The 15,593-nt window shown below is 34.7% G+C and overlaps 1 protein-coding gene across 1 annotated transcript; it reads left to right on the top strand.

The window, feature by feature from the left end:
- The first annotated feature begins 4,574 nt into the window (after nt 1–4,574).
- LOC111398324 lies at nt 4,575–11,635 on the top strand. The gene is made up of 13 exons (XM_023025242.1): nt 4,575–4,811; nt 5,425–5,735; nt 7,264–7,341; nt 7,464–7,554; nt 7,689–7,754; nt 7,994–8,081; nt 8,155–8,844; nt 9,000–9,154; nt 9,885–10,096; nt 10,194–10,321; nt 10,400–10,728; nt 10,805–10,908; nt 11,267–11,635. Exons 2-13 carry the CDS (start codon nt 5,444–5,446, stop codon nt 11,335–11,337), a joined length of 2,304 nt encoding a protein of 767 aa, XP_022881010.1. The 5' UTR covers nt 4,575–4,811; nt 5,425–5,443; the 3' UTR covers nt 11,338–11,635.
- The last annotated feature ends 3,958 nt before the right edge of the window (nt 11,636–15,593 follow it).

The following is a 15,593-nucleotide window of genomic DNA, read 5'->3' on the forward strand; positions in this document are numbered from 1 at the left end:
CCCCACGAAATAAAAAACAACAACAAATATAAAATTTCGATAGAATTTTTGTCCTTCCTTTCCAAGAATGCTAATATAATATTTGGAACTGCCACTAGATAAGATATGCTAATTAATTGAAGGTTAAAGATAAGAATGTGGCAAAAAATGATTGAGGACAAATATGACTATGAATAAGAGTTGAGGACCTTCGGGGCTTAATGTTGTACTGATATCTCAAAAAAAATTTCACCTCATTCTTATCTTTAACCTTTAATTAATTAGCATATCTTGTCCATCATGATGGTTTATTTCTAAGTATTCTATTAGTGCGCTTTGAAATGAAGGCAAATATTTTTATTGAACTTTTGTATTAGTTGTATTTTTTCTTATTCAAAACACATGAGAAGTAAATATGCCTTTTGATACCTCCTCATGGAGTTTTTTGGATGAAAAACGTTATTAAGGACAAAATGTGCAATTAATAAAAGGTTGATGCTAATATGACAAAAAAAGGTTTAAGACATCATTGCAATAATGAATAAAAGTTGGAGACTTTCATTACAATTAAAATATGATAGAACAAAATAAAAATTTTGGTGTGAATATAATTATCTAATTATTATTCAAAATTTTGTTAAGTAAAAAAGATATTAGTATTCTCAATGGCTAATATTTATATATACACACATATACATTACAATTTACAGATTAGTTTACCAACAGATGATAGAGATGGCAATGGAGCGGGGGTAGGGCCTGTTTATTGCCCCCACTTTTCTTAATATTTACATTTTCAAAAGTTTCTTTTTTAATAACATTAGGTTTTTCTTCCATTTTAATTAATCTTTCACCTGAAAAATTTCTATTTCTATCCTTATTTAATGTTTTTGGGGGTGGATTTTACTTTTTTAGAGCTAGATATCTCTCTGACTTTTGTGGATATCATGGAATGAGTTGAGATGTGGGTTAACATGAAGGAAGTCCTTCATTTTACAGTTATAAAAATCTCATATCTAAACTATAATGCCCTCAAACGCACTTCAGTTTTTCGAATTTGTGTTTTTGTGATTCTTGATGTATGTATATATATTTAATGGGTTCAACTATTATTTTTTATTTATTTATTTTTTTAAGGGTCGGGACATCCCTGCCAATTTGTTGGGGTGGATTTTTTTTGCCCCATTCGGGATGGGTGGGGCGGATTATTTTGCCATCTCTAACAGATGATATAGTGAGATTTAATTAGGTCAATATGTTATCAGCCAAATAAAAAAAATAACTTCTCCATTTTCTTTTTGGCACCTTATCAGTCTGTAAACGATTATGTAAACAGTGAAATCCAATATGCAATTTATTTATTATTATTATTTTTTAATATAGGGAAGAATACCAACCTTTCCCATCACATCTCCTATCTCTAAGTAAATTTAAGCCCTGTTTGTCATCCATTTTCTCTCATTCTTTCTCATTATTTTTTTTATAGTACTCATTTTCAACTACACATTCTTCATTAAAATCATATTATACATAAATCAAAATTTTTTTCTTATTTTTTAACCACACATTTCAACATCAATCATTATTCCATAATACAGTATTCTCATATAATGGGTGACAAACACACCCTTGCTTACAAGTGAATAGTAAGTAATTTTAAAATTAAATATCTTTGTTTTTATTAATCAAAGTTAAAAATAAGCAAGTTGATTTTTGATAGTAATGTTAGAATTATATTTTAAAGGTAATTTTTATTTATAAATATTACACCTCCATCTTACGTGAAGTCCTAGTCAATATCACGTAGGATGAACATCAAGATCGGCACCACACAATAGCCAATGGACAAGTTAAAGATGATGTATTTCACGGCCAATGATAAGGCTGACCATCATAACTCCTAGCCTATATGATGAGACCAACCCTAGGCGAAGAAGTCGAGCCCTTTGGTTTGTGATGTAACCTATCAAGGAAGTGAAAATCAAAACATATTGATCATACTTATTTAAGTGTAAGATGTCAACAAGCACAAAGCCAAAGATAAGGCCGAAATCAAAGGTTATGTGATTGATAAGATCAACTTGGGCAAGGTGAAGAATGTCAGACTGTAGATCATATCAAAGGCGAAAGACTACACACCATATTCAACACTTAGGCAAGTTTAATTGCAAGTGCCAACAAGCACAAGGCCTAAGCCAAGGCTAAAGTTGAAGTGGAGGTTAGGTTCTCAAAGATCATAAGGCCTCACTAGGCTCAAGAAGGAAGCATGTATGTATGACTAAGCCCTGATAATAAACTAAGGATATTTTATTATGTAAAATTTATTAGCTTAGATCAAATTTCAAGGAAGCCTACTGTATGTGACAAGTGTCAATATCAACCTAATAAAAGCCATCCTTCTTGTCACTCCCATTGGGGAAACATAAGTAATTAGACATAGTAAGGTACGATGAGATAGGATTGCACTGCCCGACGAAAATGGCTACAAAGAGCTCAAGCAAAAAGTAAAACTCGTCGGACTACTCACTTCGAGTAGGTGATGTGATAGATCGTCCATCTATCACATCAGCATTTGAGCAGGAATGAATGAGCCTTCCCAACAAATAAATGTACCCCATTTTCGTTCGTTACACCTATAAGTATAAATGCCCCTTATAACCTCTCAACCAAGGTAAGTGAAAATCGATTCTAGCCAAAACTTTATCGGTTTGTCTTCCTGCATCCATTTTCTATATTTTGAGTTAAGTATCGAATTGCAAATGATTGTTGCACCCCATTTTGGTTCAATGGTCTTGCATTCTAACGTGTTTTGAGTTTGTAAGAGCTACACAGGTGGATTGGTTGACTTTGTATTCATCCATATTTTGAAGTCAACAATAAGTAAATAAGTAAGTTTTAAAACAATAAATTAATCAAAGTGAGAAATTGATGAGTTATATTGATAGAGGACTTAAAAATTGTTTGTCTCCCCATTATTTTAAACTCATTTTTTTCAATCACATGTTCAAAATTTTGCATATTGATTCAAATTTTGTCTTACTCTTTAATCACTCATTTTTCAAAAAAATTACTTTTTATAAATCAATTCTAAACAATAAAAGAAACATGTTATTTAGCACCACTTGTGTACAACACCCGTCTAGGTGATGCTATGTGATATGCTTAATGAAATATGACATTAGGTGACTCATTTGATTGTGCATTTTATTTAGTATCACCTAAGTTGATGTTATAATATCAATAATACTAAAAATAAGGGAAAATTGCAACTAAAGTACCAAACATTTCGTTTATTAGCAGACTTTGCCCAAACCTTTGATTTGTGCCACCAAGAGTACCAAACCTTTAAAAAATATGCAGCTCAAGTCCAAAATGTCGGTTTTGTTTATTTGACCCCAAAATGTGTCAATTGACCCCAGAAATTAAAACTCTGATTATTTTTCCCAAATACAGCAAGGGCAATTTTGACATATCTCATTTTCCCTATTAAATTAAAAATTAAAAAAGCAAAAAGAAAAACCATAACCCCCCACCCCATCTCCTCTTTCCCAACCCCCTCGCCCCAAAGCACCAAGTATCACCACCACCTAAAACCACCTCCGGCACCACCACCTTCGGCACCACCAACTCAACATTGGTCCCAACGCTGCCTTAAAATCAAACATCACCAACACCTAAAACCAACAGCTCCGTCGAGCACAGGAAAAAACTCCCAATGCCGAATGAGACCACTTTCCTTTTCCCATCCCATGACCCCAACCATTTTCTCAGAGACTAACACACCCATATCGGAAAGCTCACCTTTTTACTCCACCAATCACTTGTTGGAATCTTCCACAAATTTTCTAATTTTTTAAGTGCAAGTCGATCAAATTTTCACGAATTGAATTCAATTGATATATGGCGACATGACCACCACCAGGAATACTTACTCAGAATAAGCAAGCCCAAAATCAGATAGCAATCAAACAAGAAAAACGATTTGAAGTGGTTTTGCCATACCCAATTTTGCTGTCAGATAGGGTAATTGAAGCTGTAAAGAAGGTGGAATCGAAGAGATTTTGCCAGATGCTACGTGCTGCTGTGTGTGTCTTTCCACCTCCACCATCGCTGGTCTTTCTTTCTACAACCAGTGGAGGTATTGTTTCTTAGTTTAAAGTGGCGGTGGTGAGCTGGCGTTGGGACCGATCTTGAGGAAGAAGAAAGTTTGGTTTTGGGGAGACGGGGTTGGGGAAGAAGGAGTTGGCGTAGGGGATTGTGATTTTCCTTTTTGCTTTTTTAATTTTTAAGTTAATAGGAAAAATAAGATATGTCCAAATTGCCCTTACTGTATTTGGGAAAAATAATCAGATTTTTAATTTTTGGGGTCAACTGACAAATTTTGGGGTCAAACAGACGGAAACCGTCATTTTGGACTTGAGCTGCATATTTTTTAAAGGTTTGGTACTCACGATGACACAAATCAAAGGTTTGGACAAAGTTTGCTAATAAACAAAAGATTTGGTACTTCGGCTGCAATTTTCCCTAAAAATAACATTACTCATTTTTGAGGTTAAAACACGGGCTTAAATGAGAACTACCCAACTAGCAGAATCTTGTGAACACTAACATTTTAGTGACCCGGCTATTTGGCCCATTTCCTCTAAACTAAACGATCCGACCCGATTCGACTCAACCACCCAAAACCGGTTCCTTTTCACCTCAGTTCACGCACTCGACACAGATCAAACTTTCAAATCCGGTCGTTAGTTGTACTGGTTCGTCGGTGCTCCGGCGAACCTTCGTATTTCTTCCGCCGATCAGCTAAAATTTCATTTCATTTTTAGACTTCGGTATGATTTTCATTTCTATCCAATAATTATGAGTTGATTTGTAAATATCTGTAATTATGTGGGTCAAGTGTATAATTTATGGATGCAACTGGTAAATTACTAAAATCTAGGCTACTTTTGCAGAATCAGTGGATTTCTATGAGTTCAGTCTGTCTAATCTAGGGTAGACGTATTTAAGTATTTATAAATGTATCTCCGTGTCTATGTGCATATATTTGTCTGTACGTGTGTAGGATACCAATGTGCATGTATATATTGAAAAAATAAATAAATTATGTTTCTGTGGTTAATTTTTAGGCAACTTGAAGCTTTTGAACTTTTTGTTTTGGATGTAGAAAAGTTAAGTGTTTGATCTACCTAGACGCAATATTGCAAACTGGAGACTTGGATTAGAAGTGGTGTGTTTTTGTATTTCTGAAATAGTTTTGGAAGGATAGATGCGCTTTTGAAAGTTTAAGGTTAGGAATGAAGAGGGATCACATTTTTGTAGCCATGTATTTTTATGTAATGAAAATTAGTGACAGATGAATGTGAAGATTTGTTTTTTATTTTCTTTTTGAATGTAAAAAAACAGGGAGTAAATTTACAATTGCACTCCTTTTTGATATTGCAGAGAGAATTTTAGTGGAAAAATGAATTTCTTGATGCTACGGTCTAATAATCAGACTCCAGCTCGGGATCGACATCCTGTTCAAGAGACTCAGATGGAGTCAAATTCTGTACCACAACAAGCAACTACTTTAGAGGGTCTTATTTCAGAAGATAGATTCCCAGAGAGCACACCTTCTGAAACTCCCGGTGCAGAGAGTGATGAATATTCTGGTGAGGATGTAAATGATGCTGGTTCAAGTGGAAAGAGTGACTCTCCAGTGGATGGCCACATAGATGTTACAGAAGATGATGGGTGGATAATAATTCCGTGTAGTACGGCCTTTTACTCACTTTTAATCTTTCACATTATGTATTTTTGTATTAACGAGTTCGCAATGGCTTCATAGAGTCTTATCTGTCTCTTTAACATGGACAATTTTGCTAAGATTAGCATATTGATTATATTGAAAATATATATCCTGTTAGTAAAAAATAAAGGTGTAAATAATTTAAAGTTAAACTGTTGGAGTTACCCTACCCTTCACTCTATTATACTGGTCACTCGTTTCTCTGCATCGATTCAGCTCTTTGTGAAGAGATAAAGAAGTACTTTTGGTGCGGAGTGTTTCCTTGAGATTTCGTTTTAGTCAGGCTTACGAGTAAATGTAGGAAGTAGGAGCTGCAAGTTTTTGCCTAGTTTTCATGGCTACCATTAATCTAAACTTTCAGCCTAGATCAAGTTGAACGTTTTTGTCTCTGTCATGGAAACTTAGGGTTAAGATGATGCATTTTTCTTATGGATTTAGTTTTTTCTTGCTATTATTTATTTCTTTAGCCAAGTGGAAGCACTGTAAAATGTGTGTGTGATCTGAAACAGAAAGAGAGTACCAGAAAGTTTTTCCTTTTAGTTTTGGTAGTTTGCACCCAAAGGTGGAGCTTTTTGGTCTTGGTTTTTTATTAGCTCATTTCTTTCAGTACAGGAGTCTATTTCCTTCTATTTCATTTATCCTTTGTTGATTGATGGAAATCAGCTTACTATAACAAAGATGGAAAGTGTGTTGCACCAGAGTGTGAAATCATTTTGGAAATCGTAATTGCCACTGCAACAATCTTATAAATCCCTATATTTTTGTACAATATTAACGATTTCCTCTACTCTCTAATTGGCACTACAACAATCTTCCTTCATTAATCAGGCATAATGTTACTCTTTTAGATCTCAATGAATAATTCATCAACCACAAAGCCTGCTTCACCTATACATTTCCTTATTGGACAGCGGCTCCGTCTTGTTTATCTTTAAGAACTCATTGAATAATTTCTTCAACTAGAAAATACCTACTTCTTCCATACAGGTCCATACTTAGATAGCAAATTCTATCACGATCAATTGGTCTTTCTCACCTTGATAGCTTCCCCTATGAAACCCAAATCATTCCAGTGTAGTCAACATGTGTATCTCCAATAGAGTTTGATAGATTTCTAAATATATAAGTATATCGACTCATGAAAACTGCACTAAACTGATTTAGGACAAACTTACAGTTCTCTATTGTTGGTGAAACAAATAGAAACTTTAAAATCATACAAATTCTGGAATTCCCAAAAAGCATAGAAGAAGATGAGGTGGGAAAGTGGAATGAGAAGAGAACACCTTAGAATATATCCTTGTGTTGTTTGGTTATCCATGATCATAAATTCATAATTGCTCAATCCGTTTCTGGAAACATGCATAATTAATCCTTCTTTCATTTGTTTGAATTGTTTTCCTAAATGATTTCATTCAATATCTTGGTTATGTTTGTATGGATGAAATCGTTTTGACACAAACTACTTCTAACTCTTGAATTGCTTTTCTCAGAGGAAATCCCTGACAAGTGGACCGAGGCACCAAATATACATTCATTTCTCTCTTTAGACCGTAACTTTGTTTTTCCTGGTAGCTGTTTTCTTTTCTTTTCATTTTTTTCTAGAATATGACATACCCTGTTTAATTTTCACATGTATGTTTGTAAAATTTGAATTTTGCATTATTTAATTGTTTCTTATTTCCTTTCTTAGGTGAGCAAGTCCACATACTTGCATGCTTGTCTGCATATAAACAGGATATGGAAATTATTACACTGATCAACGGCTTTTCTTGGTTAGATATGTAAGTTGTAAATGGCTGGTTAGCTGTGTTTCTTAGATATATCAGCTGTAGATGGCTGAAAGTAGCCACAAATTAGGCCCAATTTGGCTTGTAATCAGCATTGTATTGAAGATTGATTCTCTATATAAATGAAGGAACTCTCTAAAGGAGAGGCATTCAGCACAAATGACAGTAATTTTGTCTGACATAAGCATAGTTGTGTCTGTGACATAATATATTTTCCTTTGCTCCATTCAACTCTACACCTACATGGCATGGTCAGGTTCTGTTTCAGCTACTCATAGTGACTGAAAAGCAGAATTAAAGTTTTAATTTTCCCAAATTAGGTGCAAATGGTGTATTTTCTATTCCAGCTCTTTATACAATGTATAAGAACTTTATTACTTGTAAGCTTGGGGCTTTCTACATGAACTCTTTTCTGCTGCTCGGTTCTATCCAGCAATGCATTTACTGAAATCAATTCTACTTTTTGCCACCACACCTTGGTATTATCTTATTTGCCATTCAAGTTTTTGTATAATGATTCAGTACTGTGCATCCTTTATCTTAAATGATAAATTTTGTTCCTTCCTGAGTTTTTCTCTTCCTGAAATATGACCCATAGTTGTATATATTACCTCTTATTTGAATTCAACCTTTTTGTTTGGAAGGATGCAGGTGCTTTTACAGGTTAATGTTGGTGCTGAGGTTTTGAGAGATCCCATCCTTGAAATTCTTCAATTTGAAAAGCATCAGGAAAGAAGTTTATCCTTTGAGAACCAGCAAAATCTCTCTTCTCTAAATCAGGATCCTTGTGGTGAATTGTTGAAATGGCTGCTTCCTTTGGATAATTCTATTCCTCCTCCCTCTCGTCCTTTATCTCCTCCTATATTGAGTTCCAGTTCAAATGTTCGAAGCTCACCCACAAAACCTAATTTATCTGGATCATCTGGCTCTCAGCTTTTCTCTTTTGGTAACTTTAGAAGTTATTCAATGTCCTCTCTTCCACCAAGCACAACACCGCCTCCAGCAAATATAACTCCCAGTGCTAAACCAAGCTTTGACTCGGAAGATTGGAATCAATTTTCATTTAGAAAGTTTATGAAAAGTGGAAAAAGTGGAAATGAAGGACTCTTATCTTTTCGAGGTGTGCCATTGGAACCAGAAAGATTTTCTGTTAGGTGTGGGTTGGAAGGAATTTTCACACCTGGAAGAAGGTGGAGGAGGAAAATCGAAATAATTCAACCTGTAGAAATTCATTCTTTTTCTGCTGATTGCAACACAGATGATCTTCTCTGTGTCCAGATAAAGGTGTGGTTTCGTTACTCTTTACCAAATTTAGCTATTTTGGTTGTTATTTAAAGTGGAATCTTAATAATAACAAACACATTAGGCTTGATCCACGAATTATGTGATTCTTTTGTTTGTGAATTGGAGAATAAATGTTACTGAACTTGTTTTTGCAGAATGTTTCCCCTGCACATGTACCAGATGTTGTGATATTTGTAGATGCAATAGCTGTAGTCTTTGAAGAGGCATCACAAGGTGGCCTACCATTGTCTTTACCAATTGCATGCATTGACGCTGGGAATGACCACTGTTTGCCAAATTTACCTCTCAGGTTTTTATCTCCTCAAAAAATCTCAAATTTTGGTCACTGCCTTCTGCCAATGTTATGGAACTTCCGTGATTGATATGGGAGTGACATGGTTATGCATGTAACTTTCTATGTGTGGCAATATATTGTTTTGAAGTAACTATGCTGGACCCTGATCAGATAATTTAAGATCATTGGGAATTGCTTATATTTTCGTGTCTTCTAAGCACTTCTTTATTAGAGATAATTTCCATCTTCTGTTAATGATAGTGGAATTTATATTAGTTCCCAGAGTACTATCTAGGGTTTGTTGTTCTTTCTTTCGTTTCCTCTTTTTGCAGGATAGTATTTCGTTTTTCCTTTGTGCTGAATCCATGGTTATCCTCTCTCTGGAGGTTGTGCATGGACAGTTTTAAAGAAATTTGTCTGTAAGAGTTCCCAATTTGTACATTTGGTATACCTCATCTTAGAGTTGAACTTCCTTAGATAAGAGAACCATGATAAAAGGGTCACATCTTAGTACTCCTGAAAAAACAAAAATTAGAGTAAATTTGGAGTTAGCTCTAGAAAAGAGAATTAATTTCTTGGATTGAAGTGTTAGCATAAGTTCTACTGGGAATAATATTGTTCATCCAAAAAGTAAGAAAATTTTGTGTAAGACAATGATAAGCCTATTCCATTTTTTCATATTCATAGGTAGTACCTTGTCTACACTCTCAAAGTTTTAAAGCTTGATATGTGGTGTCATTGGCAGGAGAGGTGAAGAACATTCTTTTATTCTCAAACTCGCAACTTCATCATGGAAGTTCCCCAAAGGTCACAGTAGTACAAATTCACAACCGTCAAGTTTGCTCTCTGGAAGTGCTACATCAAATTGGCCATATTTTTTCAATATTGAAAAGAAATATAGTGAATTGCCTGCCCATCATTACGCAATTCTTGTATCATGTCGATGCAATTATACTGGTATAAAGCCTTAGATTGGTTGTTATATTTGATAGCTTGGTGAATACTGAATTGAACTGTATTTTAGTGGTACTTAAATTCTGCCTCATATTTGTAGAATCAAACTTGTTTTTCAAGCAGCCAACAAACTGGCAACCTCGTATTTCAAGGGATCTTATGGTCTCTGTTGCTTCTGAAATGACTCGACAAACTGTTGGATCCAATGGAAATCCGCTTCCAGTTCAGGTTATATGTGAATCTGAGCAATCAGTTTTGTTCTATCTGAGGCTGCAAATATTCTTCTAAATTTCTTCAATTTTTTAGGTCTTGACTCTTCAGGCATCAAATATGACATCTGAAGATCTCACAATGACGGTTCTTGCTCCAGCATCATTTACTTCTCCTCCTTCGGTCTTGCCTTTAAATAATTCACCATCATCACCCTCGAGTCAATTTGTTGATTCTTTTGAGTTAGCTGAGAGAGAGAGAAGTGATAGGCAAGTGGCTGTCATGAATACGATAAACTCATCGCCACTGAATAAAGGAGAGAAAGTTAATGACAAATCTGTACCGATACGGGCCATACCTGATGTCCTTCCAAGTAGTGATCTGGGTTGTACACATTTGTGGTTGCAGAGTAGAGTTCCGCTGGGGTAATTCATCTCTCTTGTTTTCCTCCTTGCTTCAGTTCAAACTTAACCACTAAGGGTTTGACTGTCATTGCAACAGATGTGTCCCTGCTCAATCAATGGCAACCATCAAGCTCGAAGTACTCCCATTGACAGATGGCATAATTACTCTTGATTCTCTACAGATTGATGTTAAGGAGAAAGGTACTTTTGTGCTCTCTGTTTTTTGCTAACTTCTTGTATCCTGTTTATATGTTAGTAAGCATAAGGTGTCATAGAACTGATGGCTTAGGATGAGTCTGATCATGATTCCTATACAATATGCATCATTCAGCGGTTTCAGTTACGCGGTACTGTCTTAAAAATAAATTCCTCTAGATTTAAATACTGTTTAGTAATAATTAATGAGCAAGTATAATGCGATGTTGGTTTTATATTAGATGTGGTTTTCTTATCTAATGGTGTTTAAGAGTTAGGACAGAGCGGCTATTAATATCTTTCTATCTTGTTTACAAGATTAAAACTAGCAGTTAATGATTGGAAGTACTTTCGGATATGACAGGTCTTACTTATGTACCTGAGCATTCACTGAAGATAAATGCAACTTCGAGCATCACTACTGGTATAATTTGAGGCAGTTACTTCAGAAGCTTTGATTATTTGATGGTACCTGGGTTTTGGTGAGACGGTTCATTTACTGCATGACTCCACGCTGTTACCTTTATATTTAAGTGAACTATTGCTTACGGCTAGTTTGGGGCCGACTTCTATGCCATATTTGTACCTTGTTATAGATATAGTGTAAAGTAGACAAGATGGTGAAAACTTTTGTCTGGCAATATGAATGGCCAAGTTATGGAACATTACCGCAATATACTAGCTTTCTGGTTAACATTCATTTCAATGCTGTCATTTTGTTATAATTTTTTCCCCTTCGTGTTTGTATCTTCATGAACATTAAAGCTTCTCCACTGTCTGATGCTTTTGCTTTTTGCATTAATCACCTCTCTGCTTGTTTGATTATTCAAAAGAACGGCGTTTTATCATACGTCTCAACTCAACTGATAATGTTGGTGGCACTGTTAGTTTTGCTTGAATGCCTTTCATGGAAGTTAATTGGTTTGGAAATCATGAAAACGAAGCCAATAGGCTATATAAACAAATTTAATATGAAAATTCCGGGCAAATATTGCATGAGAATCAAAATCATACCCTTAGATTTTGATATGAATGGCCAAGAAAGAGGAATATGACAGTGATTTAAACGTAGATGGAGAATGGTTTATTCTTGTAGAGTACCAGCAAACTTGGGACAAAAGAGTAAATAATTTTATTAATTAGGGTTAAGATTGGTAATTTGATGATGAGTAATTGGAGAAGCTAACAGTGGTATGTGATAGGATACCTTTTGATCAACAGTGCAAACTTAAAATTGTTGGATTCTGTTAATGGGAGAATTGATCGAGTGAGTTTTGGATGCCAATTGGTAAGGGAAGGGCTCTATAGATCTTATAGACTAACTTTTCTTCATTCAGAGTTAATTGAATTGAATCAATAAGTCGAGGATTCACTGGTCAATGTCAATTTAAATTCTCAACAAAATCTACAAAGTCTACAATCAGATAAGATTTCAATTTAAATTCTCAGCAAAATCTACGAAGTCATCATAATTATCAAGTTTTATGTCAACTCTCTCTCTCTCTCTCTCTCTCTTGTTATTTTTATTTTTTATTTTTATTTTTATTTTTATTGGTAAAGGTAAAATTCTATTGATTAAAACTCTGGACATGTTCGAGCAAACAATGTTGAAGTGACGATTACAAGTATTTCAAGCATACCCGAACAAATAAAATAAAAGATGTACAAACGATAAAAGCTAATGATCCAATACTAAGGACTCAGAATGAATTAAAATATGGGGATACCAAGAAAACATAACTTTATATACGTATGTTTTAATCCGTCTTACAATGCAATCAACTTGTGGTTTTATATTCTCAAAAATCCTCTTGAGTCAGATGCCCTGTCACGAAATTTTTCTTAAAATATTTAATATAAAAGTTTAATTTTCCCTTTTTCCATTAGAAAAATTGAACAATTAATCCTCAACTTTTAACACCGATAGCAAATACATCCTTAACATTTATAATCATACTTTTCAATCTCCAAAAATTTGTTCCATTTTGCATAATTTGTCATTTAAATTTTTTTAGTTTAATTTTTTATTTTATTTTATTTTATTTTTTTGCCTGTAAAGAAAACTTTTATAGTTAACCAGTTATTAAATTTATGGATCATCAAATTACTCGTCTTCAATTGTATAAATCTATCATTCCCCTTATTTAAGTTAAACCACAATTTTTATAATTAAAATGACTAAACAAATTATATTAACACAATTTTAGATGTATATAATTATTTAAAAATATTGGGGGACATATTTCCTAAAGAAGAGGAGAGTGATTTTCTTTAAAGAGTCAAACCATGTTATTTAGATATAAATCTTGTAAGAAAATAAAAGGGAAATACACTGATAAAGTTGCCATAAAAAATTATTCGATGGCTCTCCTTTGCTTCTATAATAAAAATGACTAAGCAAATATGAACACGATCAACCAGCTTCTTCTCCAAGATCCCAATACAATTTGGTTAGGAAAAGGTACATGCAAATATGCAATGGAATGGAATACACAGTTAATCATTGGGAAATAATCTTGAATTTGCATATGATTAGGTTTTAAAAGATATGCATATTAATTATTTCCATGTGATAGAATATAACCATCACAGCTTTATTTAGAATAAAGTAAACTGCCTTTGTCATTTTAGTGAACGTCTCCCACTTCTACTCGAGAAGCACATTGAACCCACGAATAAACAAATTATGAGTTGGACGCTTTAATCATCCAAGCACGAAACATATACAAATATTAGTTGGGTATCCCTCATCTTAGATCTGTAAATAAGAGAATAAAGTCGACCCTTACGAATAGTTCGATATAGAGTTAAATGTTTCATTGGCCACCGAACTTTAACTCATGTAACGGCTTACTCACCAAACTTCATCAAACGTCCCATTAGCCATTGAACTTTTCTCCGTCTCACTCCATTAGCCACTAGATGAAATCCGTTAATAAATATGCTTACATGGCTAACGGTAAAACGACTTGTCCAGTTAAATTGCTTCAGATGACAAGTGCCAATCACCACTTTGTCATCAACTCATTTGCCAAATAAGCCTCCCCCTCCCCAACAAGACTCTTTCAAAGCCTGAAATCAATTTCTTTCCAAATCGAATCCTCTATTAGGTGAAGTCTGAAGCCCCTGAACCCTATTCCACAAATCAAGATCATCCTTAAACCAAACGGCCCATCCGTTAAAGATTGATCATTCTTGATTCAGTTGATTGTGTGCACATGGATGGACTAGCAAAAGGTAATTTTGAAACAAGCTGACTTCATTTTTGTCTTTTCCGTTGATTGATGCATTTGGATGTATGTAAATGCTCAGAAATTATGCAAATTTGATAATTTCACGTTCCTATGTGTTCTAAATTACTAATGAATATAAGTTTAGCAGAATTGTTTCTCTCTTTAGTAAACTGAGATACTCCTTTAGATTAGTGAGATTAGGATGAAATCATGCTTTTATTTCATCTACGATGAGAGTGGATTTCGAAATGAATTTACTGTCTTCTAACATACATTATTCATTTTATGGTTTGATGTTAAAAATGCCGCTATATACTCCAATTAAATATTTAGTACACAATGAGCTATATCACTCGAAGTCAGAGGCACTTGTTGATGTGAGTATATGCTTGCTTCTTTTCACTTCTTACTTTTATTACAATATTCTAATTACGGTTTATTCCCAACAGGACTAGTTTGAAGAAGACTTAGAACATGTTGGCACAAATTGCAACAGAGCGTTTGCCAAAAGTATGAGTACAATTTAATTTCATTACTTATACTTGACTATGTTGGTTCTTCATTTTGACTAATGATTCTATATGGCATATACAAAAGGGTAAAATGATTGCAGGAGGAAAGGGAGCGTCGTCAAACTAAAACGAAGAGGAAGAACAATCTTTCCAAATCATGCCAACCCCTATGGTTGTACTTGTGACTGAAAGGCGATTGGGTGGCATTCAAACAACTACTATGCACTCATAGTCGGCTGCATTTCATGTGTCAACCAATGAAGTGAACTTCGATGAATTGAATGACATAGTTGATGCGGAATCCACCACATTGCGAACGGTAAGGACAAGAATGCAATAACGTGTAAAGCTGTATTACGATTATAGAAGGTTCCCGAAGATCCTCCCCTCATGATCCTGGACAATCTTTTAAATATAGGAAATAGATTGTAATTTATATGCTACCTTGTATGCAAATATTCTTGCCATATTCATTGCTGTACAGATTCTATATAATGATACTCACACCATGAATAAACTCACGGTGGTTCATAAAACCTTTTCATGGTATCAGAGCCTCTATAGGATTTGCATCCATTGACCCAAATGGCCTCCGTCAACCCATCTCTTTCTCTGTCTTTCAACACTATGGTACATCTCCTAACCGTCAAGCTGTCCTCCTCGAACTACCTTCTCTGGCACAATCAAGCGCTGCCATTGTTGCAGTGCCAAAACCTTCTTGGCTATGTTGATGACTCTCTCAAATCTCCTCCCGCCACTATCAGTTCCGGTGAAATTGCCACAATAAATCCGAAATTTGTTGAATGGCAGCAAACCAATCAGCTTGTTCTCAACCTTCTCCTTGCTTCGTTAACTGAAGAAGCTCTATCTACTGTTGTTGGATTAAGCACCTCACATGAAGTATGGTCCACTTTGGAGACCACCTTCAACCACTGTTCCAAATCCC

The sequence above is a fragment of the Olea europaea genome, chromosome 8, assembly GCF_002742605.1.
Source record: "Olea europaea var. sylvestris chromosome 8, O_europaea_v1, whole genome shotgun sequence".
NCBI classification, from domain to species: domain Eukaryota; kingdom Viridiplantae; phylum Streptophyta; class Magnoliopsida; order Lamiales; family Oleaceae; genus Olea; species Olea europaea.